The sequence below is a fragment of the Melanaphis sacchari genome, unplaced genomic scaffold, assembly GCF_002803265.2.
Source record: "Melanaphis sacchari strain LSU unplaced genomic scaffold, SCAv2.0 Contig123_pilon_pilon, whole genome shotgun sequence".
NCBI lineage: Eukaryota > Metazoa > Arthropoda > Insecta > Hemiptera > Aphididae > Melanaphis > Melanaphis sacchari.
This window is the reverse complement of record NW_020270491.1, coordinates 52,346-73,859: the sequence shown is the minus strand read 5'-3', so window position 1 is coordinate 73,859 and position 21,514 is coordinate 52,346. Positions and strand designations below refer to the sequence as shown.

General features: G+C 26.3%; 2 protein-coding genes across 2 annotated transcripts; one reads left to right on the top strand and one right to left on the bottom strand.

The window, feature by feature from the left end:
* Window positions 1-1,654: 1,654 nt before the first annotated feature.
* On the bottom strand, window positions 1,655-10,565 carry LOC112590965 (TRPL translocation defect protein 14-like). The gene is made up of 10 exons (XM_025334585.1): window positions 10,520-10,565; window positions 6,733-6,800; window positions 6,629-6,666; window positions 5,979-6,016; window positions 5,502-5,630; window positions 2,677-2,813; window positions 2,473-2,613; window positions 2,207-2,399; window positions 1,920-2,127; window positions 1,655-1,829 (listed from the first exon to the last, which is right to left on the bottom strand). The coding sequence occupies exons 1-10, from the start codon at window positions 10,563-10,565 to the stop codon at window positions 1,655-1,657; spliced, it is 1,173 nt and encodes a 390-aa protein (XP_025190370.1).
* Window positions 10,566-20,231: 9,666 nt separating this feature from the next.
* On the top strand, window positions 20,232-21,056 carry LOC112590967. Its single transcript, XM_025334587.1, has one exon. The coding sequence runs from the start codon at window positions 20,232-20,234 to the stop codon at window positions 21,054-21,056; it is 825 nt and encodes a 274-aa protein (XP_025190372.1).
* The last annotated feature ends 458 nt before the right edge of the window (window positions 21,057-21,514 follow it).

Here is a 21,514-nt window from a genome sequence, read left to right as displayed (position 1 = left end):
TATGCAGTTAAATTAATACATTCAACAATATATTACTTATATTATTGATTGTATGGTAAATTGGTCTTCGATGATTGGCGCTGTACAAAAAAAAAAAAGGGGAAGAAAAAGTATTTAACCATTTTGATGTACCTACGGTAGGTGTCAAGTGAATAATAATAATAATAATGATAATATTATAACCAGGGCTCATGAGTTTATGCCCTAAAAAACCTTAATTATTATGTACTTATGCACTAAAAAAAGTTCAGATATATGCATTTATATGTACTAAAATCTAAAACTAATGCAGATTAAAAGAAGAAGAATTTATAAGCAGTTTTTAGAATAGCAAAAAATTAATAATTTTACATTGCAAAAATTTTCATATATTTTATATAGTATAAAAATATAAATTATTGCATTTTCATCAAAATTTGGTAAAAATACGATAAATATTATACACAATAAATAGAAAAACGCATAAATATGCTAAATAGTAAAAAACTTCTTAATATGCATAAATATGCAAAATAAAACTTCACATACTCAACCACAGTACCTTGAAATGGATTTCTATGTTACTTAGTATTAAATACGACTATTAGCAAGATTGATATGCAAATGCATGAACTCACGAGCCCTGATAATCATATAAAAACCATAATCATTGTTCTATTGTTTCTAGTATTAGTCTGATACTTTTAGATTTTTTTTTTAAAATTGTTTCTCAGTCTTAACAATATCTAAAAGCATATCTATGAATTATGAATATCCAATATATTTTCCATGTAGAGGATAAAACTGTTAAATAAGTAACAACAATGCAATACAATCAATATTTTTCTTTTTTGTTATCATACCAAGTGTTCTACAATCATTTGGAACTCATCGGTAAAGTCAGGAAGCCAAGTTCTTTTACTTGCGTGTTTTAATTACTTTCCAAATTATTATGAACGTAATTCTAGTCTTAGTTACCATTAGAAGTACTAACTTATTAGGTACCTACTACATTTTTATCTAAGAATGACTTACCATTTTTATTAAGTTTATTATAAGTCTTAATATACATTTTCTTCAAGTTCAGAATTTTTATGAAATCTAATGTTTTTAATGAACTATGTTTCTTCATACTGCTATTCTTGTAAAAACATAGAGCAATTAGTAATCATACTGACATTAAACTATCTAACAACACAAAATAATGCAATCAATCAATTTTTTTTAAAGATAATAAAAAATAGCCAAACAACAACATTTATGATATTTCATACTTTTATATATAATTTAAAATAGTAAATTATAAAAATATAATATAATATTTATCAAAAAAGTAAAATTAACAACCTACCTACAGTAATAATGCGTAATACAGCATAATTAGAAATAGGTAGCAAAAAAACATAAAATAATAATAATAATAAAAGTAATAATAACAAATAAATAATAATAATAATAATAAAAGTAATAATAACAAAAAAATAACAGATAGGTAATATAATAATAAATAAATACTTAAAAACAAAATTATAATACTATACAAGGTACTAAAAACGTAAAATCAAAGTACTTATTTTCTTAATTTTCCACATTAGTAACTAACTTCGTTGGTTTAATAATTTAATTCTAAACTTAAAATTACTTTTAAATAATCACTAGATAGATATATACCTATCTAGTGACAAAATTTTTTTGATTTTTCCCAATCTTCAACAAGCGATAAATTGAACATAGAATAAGCTGCGTTATCAGTAACTTCAGCTTCAATGTCTAGGAACTTTGGCAAACGGTCAAAAAGGTCTTGATTTTCAAGAACGGAATGCGTCTCAAGTAATATTAACCCTTTACACCTAAAACCAAATAAAAGTATAAATTTTAAATCAATACAGAATATCCAATATTATAATTCAAAGACGTTTTTAAAGTTATTTGTCCTGTACCTTTTATGACAAGGTTTACGATAAATGTCCAACTGGAAATATTGATTGTTGTATATAAAACATCGCCTTTTTTTATAGATAGGATTGTGGGTTTCATCTTTCAGTGGCAACAGATTTACATAGCTTTTGTGAGTGAGCTGCATTTTAATTTCTATTACTTGTTCTTGGATCTTAGGCTTGCGAAGTGTATGTGTATAATTCCAATGGCCTATAAACAAAAAAAAATCAAGTCACAGTCAGCATATCATGTAAGTTAAAATTACTCAGGTTGTAAATAAATAAATAACCTTTTTGTCCTCGTTTACGTAAACGAGATTGCATATTTTTTGTATACGTCTGCAAGTAGTGGTGTTCAACTTCAAAATCTTGAAATGGAGGAAACAACTCGTCATTAGGCAAGTGCTTCACTAACCATTTACGTTTTTTAGAATTTGTAGCTAATCTATCATCAGTGCTGATGCCCAATTTCTGACAAACGGCCTGTTCAAATAATTTTAAAAGAATAAAAACGTTCTCGAAGTCAATCAATAATTAATTTAGTGTTAATATTTACAGCTATCATTCTGCGTATTTTATTTTCAAAATCTGTTGAATTATCAATGACATCAAAGTATGGGTGTCCAATCCATGCTGTTGATGTTTTGACGTCTAGACTTTTAGCTAAATCCAAGTCTTCACTTCTACTCGCATGATCCTGAAACAAACGTTAAATATTAACTACGTTAAACACAATGGAAGAGTTTTTAGAGGTCATTACCTCGGTGCTATAAAACTCTCCAGCCCCACATGCAGCGGACACCATGTGAATTATTTGATCATAACGATTGTCTCTCATATCAACCACGTTCCAGCCGTTATTTTTCATTATCCGATTCCATTTATAACTAGATATATCTGTACAAATAAATGGTTAATTTTTCAATATTGTTTAATTTAAACAAGTGTTGCTGTGTTGGATAAAAAGTAGTGTTATCACTTTTTTAAAGCTATTTTAATGACATATTTTCCGGTCTACTGACCTCTTTTTAGAATTATTATGAATATATAATACATTAAATACGACTAAAAAATAAATACATTTACGTGTATAAATATTTATTTAAGTCTATTTATTAATTTAACACATGTCATGTAATTTTATTTTTAACGAGAACATTTCAAATAATTGAATGACATATTTCTTTACGAATTAATTTTATTGGTCAAACACACAAAAATAATTATCGGTCAAAAAAATGGAATTAAAAATAATAAAATATCTATAATAATTTCATCGATAAGTAATATTTTCATTGAATGTTGATCAATAGTTATTGATTAAAAATACATTCTACTTTCCTATTTCCTTCTACAAATACCTATGTAAAACTTTAAAACGCTGCAACTCGTTTGCGCGCATTCAAAATTTTCTACTTGAAAATCGACGATTTGCTATTGTGCACAACGATATATTCACTTACCAATTATAAATGTATAAGTTATTTACCATTCCGTGAAGTTTCAGATGTCTTTATAGATCTTATGCCCATAACACCTGATACAGTTAGTTTTATATTCTCAGATTATATTTTAGAAAATTAAATTGATTTTAACAGCAATTTTTCACCAATCTTATAGGCTTGTGAACCAAATGGTAATCCCAAGACGACGAATAGCACAGAAAATTTTCATAAACATTACAATAGCCAATTGTATACACCAACACCACATCCACACATACATCAATTCATTGATATGTCGCATCCACATAGTGAAACCACTCATTTCATGAACTGGATATCCAGATAGTGAAATTCGTCCAGATCGTGAATTTTGGCGAAAATACATTATATTATGGACATTCATTTCATGAAATGGACAATACCTATATCGTATACTTTGTGTAATTATTATTTTATTATATAATGGTTCATAAACTATTATTATACATTTATACATATATTATATTTTATTATATAAATAATTATATTTTAATAAAAATATTTTTATTTTATTTTAATGAGGAAAAAAATTATGTAAAGTTTAAGCCGTTAAAGGTATTTTTAAGTTAATCAAATAATTATTTTGTTAGGTAATAAAACAATAGAGAAATATAGGTAGTTAAATATTGTAATTATAGTAAATTTCATGAATATTTTATAACACTTTATATTACTTATTACTTACGTTTTGATTTTAACCATTTCTATTTCAGCAATCATCTGTAATTGAGCATATTTAGGGAACGGTTTTTTTTTTAGATTTCAATTTATAATATTCATCTAGCTTTTCATAAAATACCTACGTTCTTTTCTTCCATTTTTATTAAAAGTTGCTGTATGAAATAATAAATAGGTACACGTATAAACTGCAAACACAATAGTAACTGTGTTATACACAAACACTCACTAAATGTTATTTTTTGAACAACTTAGGAGTTACATAGGTATTCGTCAACTGTTATCCGAATATCCGAAAAAGAAACATTAATATGATATCAGATGTGGAATTACCGAAATTAAATTTGATATCTTTCTAATAGCCTCATATAATATAGATCACGGATAAAGCATTATTATCTTTATTGATATGGAAAAGTATGCTTTGTAACAGTCAATGTCTTAATCAATCGTGACAAATAAAATAAAAATATTTTTGTTAGAATATAATTATTTATATAATAAAATATAATATACGTATAAATGTAAAATGATAGTTTATGAGCCATTATATAATAAATAATAATTACACAAAGTATACGATATAGGTATTGTCCATTTCATGAAATGGATGTCCATATAATGTATTTTCGTCAAAATTCACGATCTGAACGAATTTCACTATCTAGATATCCAATTCATGAAATGAGTGGTTTCACTATGTGGATGCAACAGATACACTTATGCAAATTCAAAGTGAAACAGATTTAAAAATATTAAATAAACTCAATATAAAACAATGTAATAAATTATTAAAGAAAGGAAACTGTGCGTAAGGAAGAATACTTACAATCTATTTGGAATAAGTATAAAAATAAAACTATCGATCGTTTAACTTATATAAAAAGTATTGGAAATAAATTCCATCATACAAATTTAATTTCAAATAATAATAATTACAATGACACTACATATTAAATGTAATTTATTTTTATATTGACTATACTATAACGATATTATTACGAATAGCGGTTTATGTAACGATATGCTTAAAACACACACACACACATTTTTAATCACGCTTATTTGAAGCAAACAGTCCTAACTCCTAAGCTTATTAAAGTGAGAAGGAAAATGTGTGCACAAACGAAATCTAATACTAGACATTTTTGTCACAGGTAGCCAAAATATATGTACACAATCGAGTTGTAGCCCTCTAAAATATTAAATTACAGTCAAGAAATAATTGAAATAGATGTTGAAAAAATATTATTTGGTAATTTAATTGTTCAAATTTTTTTTATCAATTGCATCTCATATTTCTATCATTCATTATAATAATATCTATATTTTTGATTACACTATTTTCCTCTTTTTATAAGTAATTTTATTTATATTTATAATAATTATTATAATATCAAATAAATATGTTTTGTATAATTACATGCAGCAGCATCCATAACACCTCTGTCACAAATAATTAAACAGTCTTGGTCACATGTTTTTCCCAGCTCAAAATACGTTTGTTCTATACGTAGCATACTTTTGAGGAGATTACTTTGAAATGTATCGACTGTAATAAAAAAAAAAAAAAAATATAATATTATGAAGTTAATAATTATTATTTATTTCTAATGAGACGATATAGTTGGTTAAATAGCTTAAATAGGTTTAGGGATTTATAAATAATTCGAAGTCACAAAAAAGAAGAGGTGTGTTAACTTTATTAACAGTATAGAAATATAAATTTAAAAATATAAGAAATATGACTTATAGCAAAAAGATGATGGAATAAAAATAAAAACAATCATGTTTTGTGAAAAAATTTAGTAAAACGAGTAAATTTGATGGTTGGTAAAAAAAAAGTTTTTTTTTTTAACAGAAATGGATATAATTGATATATTCTTTTAAAATGTATTACCTTGATCTTCAGTTAATTCCGAAAATTTGATACCTCCGCTGAAAAAAAAAGTAATTTTTAAAGTTAATTATTAAATGGTTTACTATTACAGTAATATGATTATTATATGTAAAAAGATGTACCAATGTCGTTTATGAACACAAGGTTAAACATTTTTTTTCAAGTTTTTTAATATTATATTATATTATTAATAAGTAATTATTTTTGTAACTAGGATGTATGTTATCGTATTGGTATATGTTACAACTTAATTGTTAATATAGTACGTTTTATGAAACATATCAAAAATGAAATATCAAAATTAATTTATTGTCAAACATAAATATTAATAGAAATTCTGAAAATTAATTCTTATAATCACCTTTAAATAAAAAGAATTAATTGTTTGATTATTCAGCCTTCGATTTCGTAAATAATTTATTTTAGGGTTGAAAAATATTGAAATATATTATTAAAAATGAATAAGTACCTACTAAAAGTTAAATAGGAGTTATGGTATTAGATGGGGGTAAAAAACTGCAATTAATATATGACATTTTAATTTTTTATATATATGTAAATACTTGTATTTATATCTAAAAACTAAATTTAAATGTTAATTTATTATTTAAAAATATTTTCAAATTTATATAAAAAATAAATATAATTACCTTAATAGAACATTGGCAGTTTCTGGAACTCTGTAAACCTAAAAATAAAAAATACAATTTCAATTAATTATTTTAATAATTAAAAAAATAATTTTAACATTTACCTTCCATCCTAAATTCTCAAAGAATGTACAAAGTTTTGATTGTCCCGTTGTCTTTCCACCACAAGGCCCTAAATTTAACAAATTATAAAGGTTAGTATGGTTACCTAATTAAAAATTAAATGTTAACATTCACATATATATATCAAGTGTATTAGTTTTATAATAGTAATAAATAATTAATGGTATTTAAATTAAATTATGAGAACATTGCACGAATGATTGAAATTATGGATAACACAACGATTAAAAAATAGTAGTAAAATTTAGAAAATAATAGAAAAAATAATTAAGTTTTTTACTTTAAAAAGAATGAAGCTAAAAAAACTAAAAAGCTAATAATATTTATAAATAAGATTTCATCGATGTTGAAAAATATTAAATTATAATAATGAATCTAATTTACCGAGATTTATTTATTTTTTGATTCGCTTATACTTCATCAATACCAACATTTTCTAATTAAATTGATAATGTTTAGTTAAATATTTTAGATAGGTACACGATTTGTTTTATTTAAGTACCGATACATTCAACTTTTTTTATAACTAGACCCTAAAGGTGATAAATATTCAGAACTTTTTCACCAATAATAATTTAAATCTGCTCTGAATCAGAATTTTTATAAGTCAAATGTAGAAGAATATGCATTTGCATAAAAATCCGGGCCCTAGTTATAATAATTATATAATAACATAAATAATATTATTTACCTATGAAATACTTGAAAACAATCATAGTAATTCATTATTATTAGCAAGTATATATAAAGTTTAAAGAGGTAAAATACTAAGTACCTATATTATAATATATTATTTATTAATTATATAGCTTTTTTTTAATAATAAATAATTTTTATTCTTATTACTATTATTTGTTTTTCTTAAGAAAAATTCAAATTTTTAAACAACTTACATTTATTGACTAAAGAATATTATACTATATTACCTGTTCAAAAAGTAGAAATAAAAACTTAAGGTACATATAGGTACATATATTAATTTCATATTATTCGTTAAAATCAATTAATAAATTTTAAACAGTATAGTTGTTTAAGTCTTTCAGTATTAATTAGGTATTATAATTTATAACACTAATTGATCAAACGTTTCTTATAATTATAACTAAATTTCAGAATCATCCGAGTATAATTTAGCATCTTTAGAGAAAATAAAATCAGGTCGAAAACAGCAGTCATACTCATATCATATATTGTTTAAATTAAATTTGGCTATTAATGAAAGTGTTAATGAAATTGCACACTATTATATACGTCGTTAAAAAATATAAATAGTTACACAGTTATTTGTACCTATTAAAGACAAAAATTTGCAGGTAATTAACATAACAACATTTTGAAAGATATTTAATTCTATTATTCCATTAAATTATATTAATGATACAAGTAGATCTAACATTAATTTGGCCACTATAATTTATATTTATTAAATTGATACAGTTAAATTCACTTATAACGATCTTCGAGAGACCTAGAGAATATGATCGTTATAACCGAACTTCGTTATATCCGCATTAGAAAAAGTAACTACACATAAAATATAAAACCAACCAAATACATAGCTTGAAATCGTTTTACCCGGAATATCGTTATATACGGCATCGTAATAAGCAAATTTGACTGTAATGGATTTCAAAACAGTACGCTACAACCTATTGAATTTTAAAAAGTAAATTATGTAATATAAAAATTATTGTTTTTCGCTACTTCGGTTATCATTGAGTACATGAATTTCTTAGGGATATAGCCCAGACTATTTTTAGATCGTTTTATAACTATAAGCTTACAATAATTTTTTATAATACAATTTAATTCATTTTCGCGTGTACACTCATTTCATCATTTCACATTTGTCTTACACTTTAGACGACTGAGTGTATGAACATAATAAAAATATGCTGTCGTAGTTTGGCAAAAAGATGTTGTGTACTTGTGTGTGACGGTCGGCCGTACGCTCAGAGCCAACGGCGAATGGGCGTCACGCGCTGGGGCGTCATTTGGAGGAGGGGCGATCAGTGTGCGGTTGCATTCTTTACTTTTAAAATAGTACCAATTGGCTGCGTCCCGCTAAGATAATACTCAAAATTAAATCTTCTTAAATTGTATTTTCATTTTTAAAATGAAATTTATCAATACTGGTATACTATCAATTATTATGATTGTTAATTATTTATTATATTTTAGTTGTTAAATTGATTTTTACTATTTATATTGACGCAATGATTTGATCCATGTAATGTATAGAAATAATTAAAATCGGGATAATGTACCTATACACGTATATCTATTTTTAAATATGACATGGTGAATTTTCAAAATGGCCTGCTTTAAACCTCGCACACAACAAAAAATCTGAAATAGTGCCCCTGGTCACGCGGATCTCATTACGGTACCTATCTACCTATTTTCGACTAAAACTGTGTTTGACCTTTATTACAGTCGTTATCGACATTCCTAGAGTGTACGCCGGATTAAAGTGATCGTAGGCTTAGCGCGTATAGTTTAAGTACGAGTAATACGACACAAAATAAACGCATTATTAAAAAAAAAAACGTAAAATAAATAACTATACGTCATGCAATAAAAAAAAGGTTTTTAATTTGTGGAAAACATATTTATTAAGATCTACTCGTCATCATTAAGGTTATTACACATATTTTAATGAATTCATAGAGTAATTTCGTTTGACAGGTAATGGTACCGTGTGTCATTTGTTTTTGATTGTGTTTTTGCCTTTTAAGTTTCAATAATTAATAAATTTGCATATTTTTATTAGCGTCCGTTAAATAATGCTAATAAATATTATAAATAATGTACGACAAAATTTGACTGAGAACCAATGCCAACTTAATTGTATATTGATCTAAACTGGTCTTGGCGAAACGAAAATCGTACAACAACAAAATTCTGGGAAAATTGAAAGCAGAAAGGTTGTTTTTGGCCAAAAAGGACAACGTCCAAAAATCCTTTTATATTATTTATAACAATACGTATTGTTATTCTCAGTATAAGCTGCTTTTTATAACCAAAAATGACAAAATGATGTATACACATTAAAAACCTATTATTGAATACCTTTAAAATGTAACAATAAGTAGGTAGGTAAATCTGTTATTTGTACGTTTAAATGATAGCTGAGTAGCTCCAGGATAGACTGTAGGTTAGTATACGAACAAAAATGTTTTAACATAGGACTATAATATACTGCATTTAAAAACGATATGTAGTAAACGCGAAAAATAACTTAAATATAATATATTTAGTTTATATTTCAAGGAGCAGTTGTAAATGCGTTTTACGTACACTAAACTTAAAAAATTCACATCCCAGAATACTATACATGAATCATCATTTCAATAGGTACCAAATGAGTACCTCCCGCCGATTCCCTTCTAATATGACCAAATCCTTATGGAGAGTATATAATCAACTTACAAATTCTTGGATTGAAATTATAATTATTTACAAGTTAAGTTCTAAGCCTTTCTATCTGACAAATGTAATCTGAACTACAAGATTGGGAAGGGTAATAATTTACTAACTTTTTTGAGGAGGGAAGAGGGCAACTTCACAAATTCAAAATCTTTAAAATACATAAAATTTAAATAATAATTGATAATTATTCATTGATTTTTGAAGAAAAAACCACGGAAACTATCCACTTTGATAACGCCTTTAAGTCATGCACTCGTACGACGAAACCCGTTAAGTACAATTCAATATATTAAATACCAAAATATGAATAATACGATAAGCGTGTGAGAGCCTTACCTCCAGTCAATACGATTTTGTAGAGCTTTTTTTGTTGGCCATTCATCGTGAATATATGTCTTGTAACGTAATTACGAAAAAGTGAAACTGACGGGACGTCTTTAGACCGGACCGTATGTTAACTGACGATGGTTCGTTGTTACTTGAACTATGTAACTGGTGTCGTTCACTCTCGTGGCCAAATTTGTAGGTGATTCGCCGAGAGGTTTGTGCAGACGACTGTTGATCTGATGGTTTTCCGACGAAATGTGTTGCGCTTTCCGGCTGACTAACGAATGTCATCGAATGCGCGTGTTACCGATGTCGAGACTACGAAGTGAACGGCAATGACCGCGTATACGGTAGTCGTATACTTGGAGGGAGGAAGTAACTACTACGCCCCAATATCTAGCGCTGCCTATATATTCATTGCACTAAACACTTGATAGTACAAACATGTTTTACAAACGTCTTGTCCCCGCGTACAAGTCTCTTGACGACCCTGAGAGATTTGTCTCCCAGACTGGCCAGACTTGGGCGACGTTTCGAATACCTTAAATATTTGGAATACCTACTTAAAACTCCATTATAAGAAATTAAATGCTATACTCCGATTTCGGAATACTCGTACAGTTTTATAATGTTCAGATTGAAACTCTTTGTTTAAACATTCGATATAATTTAATATTTATTGCCATGCTATAAACAATAAATCATCATTTTTTTAAATACAAAATACAAAAATGATATATATACGAGTATATTAACATTTGCTAAAATTTTATATTATCCCGAAGACAATAATATTTTTTTTCAGGTCTATAAAATAAAACATAATTGGAATACTTACCTATATTTATAATAAATATTTTATTCGGAACACTATTTTTCATTAGCTTTGAAGTATGTTTATTTCGAAATCCGAAATATTTTTTAATAGTATTTTACTCAAACCTGACGTCTTACCCATCATTTGTCCACAGAATAATTTGCGATCTGTTCTATTTTAGTCAGTGATTTAAATATTATTGATCTATGCATTAATGCCAGTTTATACCTATATATTATTAATGATCAGTACAATTGCAGATGTTATTGTCTTCAGGTTCCTTCAGCCCTACATCCAGTGTTTATTTCTGGAAGGGCGACTTGGAGGGGTATTTACTCCTCTCCTCATCTGGAAAAATGTTTACTTCTCCGGAAAACTGTAAGACTTATTACATCAACCAACAATAATACAAAAGAAATATTATGATAGTGGTTTGAATGTGTTATATAAATAACTTTTTTAACTGCCTTTACTTATGTTAAATAGTCAATTAATGTGCACTAATAATAATCTATAATTTATGTAGTATAAATATTAATAATACTACCGAATTCAGTAGGATTTTTTTTTTTTAATGTAAAGAATTTACTTAAATTATTTTTATTTTATTTTTAAATATGTTCCTATGTATTTGTAGATATCTAAATTAAATATTTATCTAATGTCAATAAAAATGACTTTTAAATCGATTTTAAGTTGTATTAGCTATTACTCATTAATTATGGTCACTTCTTATGTGAACAAAAACTACAAAAATAATTTTGTATGCAATTTAGATTTATTTTTACTTCCCTTCATTATTCGCTATTATTTATTATATCCCCTTAAAAATGTACGACACTCTTCCCCCCTCTGGAGTTTGAAGGTCTGGAATAAACACTGCTTCTATCACTTGAGCAGAATAATTACTTCGTAGTCATAGTATAATCGGCCACACTAATGACAAGTCTAAACCTCAACTTAGACACTGTAGACCACTGAATCACGAAAATACAGAATGTCAAAATTGATGAATATTCCATGACTGTACTAACTCACATGCATTAATAATATGTCATTAAGACATAATGACACTTAACATGGTTGTCTAGACCTGTAGAAAACGTATGCTATCATGGGCGAGCTTGAAATAATTTTACAGATAAATAATGGACAAGACTACAAAAGTAATTTTTCTGGGCATTCGTCGTATGAAGTCAGTTCTGCATAATATAAATATACTAAAAATTAATTGTGTGTTTATTTAAATACGTTTATCTTATCATGTATGTTTTTGAGGATCAATCTCTTTTGATTTTTTTTTCGGTAATGCTACAGAAACAGTATTGAAATATACTTAGTACAGCGTTTCTCAAATGTTTTCTCTGCCGGACCCCCTAAATAAAAATAAAAAATAGTAATAGATAACAATAATAATATTATTGCTTTCTTTTCTGAACTAAATGCACATATTTTTAAGATAAAAAATTGAATTAATAAAAAAAAATAGATAAATAAATTTTATTTGTATAATAAATAACTGGTGTTTTCAATGTGATGGACGGTGGACACAGTTTGGGAAATGCTGACTTAGCATACATAAATATACAACTTTTTGCTATTAAAGAGTACTCACATATTTCAGTTTTTGTAAAAATAATAAGAAAAAATATGAACAAGTGGTTACCGCCTTGTTGTATGGTGTGGAGTAAATCACTGTAACAGATATTGTGTTGAATTTAAATTCAACTAATCTTAGCGTAGACGGTTGTCAGTTTGTCAGCGTATATTATCAAGCACAGAATATCTCATGACATATTTATGTAAAATATTTTACAGTAATATTTAACCATAAAAATGTTTGTTAGGTTCATGCTATATCAAATATTATCTATAAGTCAATCTACATAATTCGAAAATGACATTGAATAAAGTATAGCTCGTGAATAACATTTCCCTTGATTACAGTCACGGATTCATAATATATTTATGGTGAGGTGAAAGAGTAATCTTGGGTAAAATTAAGAGTCAGTCTGATAAAAATATGTGTGTATATTATCTAAGCAAATAGATAAATATTTATGTTCAAACTCTAATTTATTAGTATAATTAAACTAATAAAATAAAGGTTAGCCGTATTATATCAATAACACATGATGATATTATAATATGATAACTAATAATAAAATACAAAAAATGTTGTACAGAAAAATTAATGGTCACAGAATAAATTTACCAAAATCGTTTAGTCTTATTGATTTTGTAAATAACACAACTTTAATACGCGTTTGACGTTGACGATGGACGAATGACGGTCACGACGACCGAATACCTACGTCTTATCGCATCGTATGGTAAACTATTATGAATATTAAACAAAATATCACTATACACAATAAAATATTTATTCAGTAACAAAAAATGTACTAAAAATAATCAAATATGTATCACAATAAGTGAAATCCAAATAACCTCGTTTACTCATATTATTACCGTAGTTCTAAAACGACATTATATAAATAAAATTATAATAAGTCTGCACTTTTTCAAAAGACGTCGCAACCGCACGTGCGCTGTCTCCGTCCTACACACGTGCGACATGGTAAATTTTCGTTCACCGGTTTCAATAGTGTGCTTTTAGTTTTGATTTTAGATTGAGTTGACCTATGCTCAGACTTTTAAGTAAGAAAATTATCTGTGTTCTTTCGTCGATTTTTTTACGATATTTTAATTTTTAAGTGAGTTATGAGTATGAAAAATATAAATATTTGAAAAGCACACAATTGAAACTGGTGAACAAAAATTACCATGTCATATGTGTGTAAGACGGAGACAATACGTGCGGGTGTAACGTCTTCTTAATAGAAATAAATACAAAATTTTATTGCGTCAAACGAGTTTAAGTGTTTGATCAGACTACCGTGTTGACAGCAAGTAGCGACCGATAAAAACGGACATAGTCGAAAAACAATCGGCAAGACAATACATATTATCATTTATCATTTATTCATATTAATTTTTGCCAAAGGCGTGGCCAGTAACTAGTTAGTTTGTTTTCTAATCGACTTATGAACTTAAATAGTTTTATTGACAGTGGAAATAACATAGCTTTTTGCAGTTGATATAAGACATTTTTTTTAATAGAATTATAAATTAAAAATTGTATTGTTTTAGTGTTATTTGACCTTCAATATTGCTATATTATGTTAAAAAAATAATATTCGCTAAATTATTAATTTGAGATGTGAATAGTTTAAATTAATAAATAGTAATCATATATAAGGTACAATGGGTATTTATAATTTATAATGTACACTATGATAAAAGTTCAATAAAATTGTTTTTATAATTTAGTAAATTAGTAAAAAATGCAGTCACTCTTTATGTTATTTACATACTAATTAAAAAAAAAAAAAATTAATTAAATTTTTTAAAACTGAGTTAAGACAGTTAATTTAACATTTTTTTTCATATAAAATTTCAACTTATCGATTTAAATTTATGGTTTGTTAACAGTTAACTTTTAACGTATCGATATTATGTTCGTTTAACTTAAGTTGAGTGAATAATTTTCATTATTGCCCACCTTTGCATTTTTCTGCGAATACAGACATCCTATAATTCGCTAGAGTTTACGAGTATGAGGTATTTGTTTATAAATAACTCAAAAAGTTTTAAAATATTTTGAAATTGTTATCGTATATAAAAGGTATATAAAATGAGAACAAACATTTTTATGAAAATTTCAAGTATCTATATAATTATTTGTTTTCTATTATTACAAAAAAATGACAAAAGTCATTTGAGTAGAAATAATTATTTATCACTGGTGAATATATCGTAAAAATATGTATCAATTTGGCTTTTTAGAATAATTTTTTTTTTTAATAACAGCTGAAAAGCTTATAAAGAACCTAGTATAACTTTTTTAAACCTTAGGTATGAATATGAAAAATGTAAAAATATTCAATTTCAAAATAACTTGCTAATATTCGCGAATTCGACGAAATTCAATAAATTTTTTCTAACTATTTAGAAAAGTAATAGAATTTATTTTTATTTTTACCTTTCTCGATTTATCCACTAGATCTGATTTTCAGAAATGTGGAGTATCTCTATTTTTCTATTATTTATATAGGCTTAGAAAATATATAAGCTGTATAAATGTTATATTAAATATACTAAATATAAAATATAATAATAACATTATATGAAATAATTTAGTTGTTTTGACGGCTTAAAATGTATTTAAATTTAAACAATGATCACAAATTATATCTCAATGTATAAGATTTGAGAATAAAATACTTTCAACAAAACTAAACATTTATTTACCAAAATAAACTTGTATTTTTTTTATAGGTACTCTAAGCACTGACAGAAACAAACTATCAAGTTTAGAGTAATATAATTTATTACTTTATGATTTATCAAAATAATATTATTAATATTTTTTATATTATTTATATATTCTATAATTATTATTGCTGGTGTAATAAATAATTTGAAATAATAAATATTTGAGAAATAAAAAAATGTCATTGAAAGCCCTAGGCCTGTAAAAGTATAAAGGAAAACGATATAAAACAACATTATAAGTTATTTTAATATTATTTAATTTTTTATTGATTTTGATAGAATTTTATAGAAAAGAGTTCTATACTTGGTTGATATTAACGCAAGTATTAACAATCTATAAGTATTATTAACTATTCAAGTTATGCTTTAGTGAGCAAACGACTAACGAGTCACGAAAAAGGTAAATATTCACAAACGGGTAAGGCCCTGGGAACATTAAGTTATAGTAACCGGCCATTGATAGTCATAAGTGTCATGACTCATAAATTAGGTATATACAAACAATGCGACGTAAACAAAGTAATTAAATGTAAATATCCTTATGATTCATATTAAGGACCGTGGGACGGACGCTAATAGGAATACAATTAATGTATTCTAATGACTATTGACTAATGATTAATAGATACAAATTCCATACATGATATGAGTTTTTGGAATTTAGAAAAAGTTAAATACATATTTAATTGCGATATTTACAGACTATTATAATTTTATTAGATATTACTATGTTAACTAGTTATACGTAGGTAGTACAAGAAAAAGCAACAAAAATAGTTGCTAAGTCAATATCAGTTTATTAGTTTTCGGAGAAAACCTAATCCGATGACCGTTAATAATATTGTATATTGTTTAATATTTTATGTTAAATTGAAGTACGATGTATGAATATACAAGTATACGATAATACATTTTGTATCGTTCATTTCTTGTTCCTATCTAGTCATATGCCCCATTTAATCGGTTTTATTTAAACATTAAGATTTTGTCATATGTATAACATTCGCTTTAAAAGCATTTAATTAAAATGGCTAGTGGGGCAAAAATAGAAAAAGAAAACTAGAACTTGAAAATCAAAGACGTTCAAGGGTGATTAATCGAATTGAACGAAATTACAATAGATTTATTCTATATCTAATAAGATAACAATTTTTATTTAAATTATTTTAGAATGAATAATTAAGAAAATAGAATTACAACAGAACTAAACAAGTAACAACGGCAAATACTATTAATAAATAAAAAAAAATTCACTACTGTAGTATTGTTTTAAATTTTTTTAGTTCAATTTTTTAGTTTTATTAGTCATTTTTGCATTTTTTTTAAGAGCATTTTTTGAAATTTTTTAGGGCATTAAAATTCTAACCCTAATTGTGATATTTAAAATTACACGAGCAAATAATTTATATACTTATTTATGCATTAGGTATATATTATAATTATATTTATTCTTATGTTATTCTATGAATCCTACTTTTATTTTTGATTTCTAAATTATTATCAAGCTATTTAGTATCTGTTATTGTAACAGACCACCAGGATTGTTCTAGTGTCCCTCCAGGCCTGTCTGCCTCATACATCCGGTACTGAGTTTCACGATAACTACAATTATTACGGAACTGTCTATACGTTCACGTACAACGATGTTAAATGCTTATATTTGGGCGTAGGACGTTTGCGCATCGCTATTGTTAAAAAAAGGCTTAGATTGTTTTCCAATATAACATAACAATTTTTATTAATTATTATTACGTAAGTTATGATTTCAATAATTACAAAACTATAAATGTATACAAAAATAAACGTCAATATTCAAAAACAAAAAAAAAAAATTAATACTTTTGAACGTATACTACCATATAATTTAATCATCTTATGAGATTAGATTCGTTATAAATTGCTAATAAATTACTCATTATTTACATTTATAAAACAAATACAAAATTATTAAAATATAAATATAATCTAAATATGTTTAAATCTGTGTCCCATTATACTTAAAAATTGTTGTCGATTTATTTCCCCACTTGTATACTTAAAATAATGTTCGTTTACGAATTGTATATTTTTTATTTCTTTGTTTCTTAAACGGATTGACTCTTCACTCATTTTAATATTTGTTTCCGCTTGAATCTACAACTGTGGTTCTTAAACTTATAACTCATAAGTCATCAGTTATTAATATTATCGTAACATCGCAACTATCGGTGTATCATCCGGTCATGTCATGTCACTATAGTAGGTAGGTATACCTTTTTATTTTTAATTTTCGCGATGCGCAAATGACCAATCAAATTTCTTACCTGAAGTACTAATGATGCGTAAACGACAAACACCGTTATATTTTGTGTGGACCAAGGTTGAAGATCTTTTTGGCAACACAATTATGAGCTACCTCTGTGTAACAAAAGATAATGTGATTTATGTATCTACCCAAAAAAAAACCACACAGATACACAATATTATAATATAACAATGCCAAGTTGTGCGACGCGTACGGTGTACTATAAATTTTGCGATTGCCAATTTTCCGGATGGTCACAAAAATGAGTAGGTAGCGACTTAACAATAAATATCACTATAATATCACAACAACAATAATCTAAATAAAATATGATTAAATATAAAACTTGTACTATATAGTATTTATAAAAATCGAAACAAATATTTTATGGGAAAATTGATTTTCTTCAAACAAATAAAAATATTTATTTTTTTTATTATATATATAGGTATAATATAAATGCATTTATTTTAAATCATTTTAACTTTCTATTTTTCCTGTTATTCTGTATAGTTTTCATAAAATAATTCATTACTAAATATTCAATTAGTTGATTGTAATTTAATCATTTTTTTTTCTAATAGATATTTAATTTTATATGAACGTTGGATATTCTCTATTTATGTACTTAACTGAAATTACTTGTAAAATATTATATGTTTACATTTAAAATTCCTACATTGTCGAAATACTATCTATGTACATTAGACAACATTGGTTCGCAATCGTTCTACTCCTGATGGTAGTAAAAAAGGCGTTCGTCGGCAACCGAAACATCACCCGATAGACGTTGTTCAAGATTTACTAATCGGCCCGGCCCCGTTGATGCCACGTCTCACGAGACTGACTATAGGGAACAGGCTAACACTTAAAAGTAAAAATCAAAGGTGCGCGAATTAATGAAAATATTTAACTCAAGTTTAGTTAAGTTAAAAGAGTACATAATGGATAAGTTGGAAGTTAATCGTTAACAAATTATAAATTTAACTCGATAAGTTAACATTTAATAAAAAAAAAAAAAAAATAATAACTTAACTTAATTTAAAAAAAGTTTATCTATTTTTTTTTAATTAGTATGTAAATAACATAAGGAGGAACAGCATTTTTACTAATTTACTAAATTATAAAAACAATTTTATTGAACTTTTATCATAGTGTACAATGTACATTGTAAAGTGTAAATACCCATTGTACTTTACATGATTATTATTTATTAATTTAAAATATACACATCTCAAATTAATAATTTAACAAATATTATTTTTTCATATAATATAACAATTAAAGGTCATAAAACATTAAAACAATACAATTTCTAATTCATTATTTTATTAAAACAATTTCTAATATCAACTGCAAAAAACTAAGTTATTTCAACTGTCAATTAAACTCCTCAAGTTCATAAGTTGATTAGAAAATAAACTAACTAGTCGAGTTAAAAAGTTAAAAAAAATTAACTCTCTGACTTAGCTTTAACTTTTTAAATAATTGATGCCCAACTTTGGTAAAAATTATAAACAGGGCCGTATTTACGCCTAGGCCCGTGAGGCCCGGGCCTAGGGCGGCAATTTTTTTTGGGGCGGCAAATTTTGTAAGAAATAAAAAAAAAATTATATGAATATTTTATGCATTTATGTAACTGCGTGTCTGCGTAAATTAATATTATATAATATTTGATATAAGTATTTAAAAAACATAAAAGTAAATCCATGAATTTGACACATTGGTTAATTCTGTGGCCTGCGTCTTAATAAGCTATCGTATTTATCGTAATCGTAATATAAAATCACAGATTTTTATATAGAAGACAGAAATATATATTAGTATATTAGTAGTATAGATATCTGTGTGTAAAATATACGAGTGCATGACACTTAAAATATCAATAACACGAAATCAATTTTCTTGTAATGTGAATTATAAAGATAAGATACCTAGGTATATAATATGAGTTGTTCCTAAAAGTAATTACGATAATAATATTATATATATAGAAATTGACGAGAGATATTGTGTATCCACATCACACACGACCACACTTCATTTCAGTTTATTGTTCGTCATTGTCGGGCAGTGCATATTACGACAATTTAAAAAAGGCCAAGTGTGTAAAAAGTTTGTCTCAAACCCGATGGTCAGCAAGATACGAAGCGGGTAAATCTTTATATACTTCTTGGAGTGAAATTAAAAACGCTTTACAGGCTATTATTGACGATGCCAATGAAAAACCTGTAACAAAATTTGACGCTTTGGTTCTTTTGAAACCTTTAAATACTATAGAAATGTGCTTTATGGCTGTTTTTTGGAACGAAGTATTAGAAAGGTTTCATATAGTTAATAAAAAACTTCAATCAGTTAATATTGAATTAGGAATGGTCGTTGAATTATATGGATCTTTAGAGCAGTATATATCTAGAATTAGAAATAATTTTGAAGAATATGAAAGAAAAGCTATACAAATATGCGGTGAAATACAGTATAAAAAAGACAAGCGGAGAACTGTTAAAAGAAAACGTCAATTCGACGAAACAATGAATGAAGTGATAACAGAAACAGGCAAGGAAGATTTCAGAATAAATGTATTCTTCGTTATATTGGATAAATTGAAAGCTGAACTTGTAAGACGTGGCAGTTCGTATAAAGATTTATGTGTCAAGTTTGATTTTCTTACGAATATATGTAGTTTTGACGAGGAAATTATTTTTAAAAAAACTAGGGCACTTATAGAACAATATCCTAATGATATTGAAGAATCATTTACAAATGAATGTCTTCATTTGCGTGATCATCTTTTTTTTAAATCGGACAAAAAAAGAAGCGCTCAAGAACTTTGTCAGATGTTGTATACAGATGAATTAATAGATATTTACCCAAACGTCACAACAGCGTTACGTATGTATTTGTGCACGTTTGCAACAAATTGTACAGCAGAGCGGTCATTTTCAGCATTAAAAAGAGTAAAATCGCATCTTCGTTCAACTTTGGAGTCAGATAGATTAAATGCGACATCAATACTACATATAGAATCTGAGATGCTTCGAAGTATAAATTATGATGATATTATCGACGATTTCGCGACTAAAAAAGTTCGTCGTAAAATGTTATAGATAACATAGGTATAAGATTTAAACATTTACACTGCTATTTAGAATTTAGAATTATTTGTTTTGTTTATAATGACTATTGACCTAATTTATTTAAAATTGAAATAAATTTATTGGAAATAATAACATCATTTTTTTTTTTTTCTTGGGATAGGGGCGGCATATTTAAAATGGCCTAGGGCGGCACTTGTTCTAAATCCGGCCCTGATTATAAAAATATACCTACATATAGGTAAGTACATGATAATTAATAATATATTAAAATATGCGCTTAAACATCTAATTAATTATAATTGAAAAATAATCATTATTTATTACTATCTATTCTAATTGTATGTTTACTTGCGTCACACTGAATGGAGCTTTTCTCAACATTTTTTTGATATTTGAAACAAGCTGATCAACAGATTCGTACTGACTTCGTACTTCTTCGGACTGAAGGAGACTTCGGCCATCCTGTA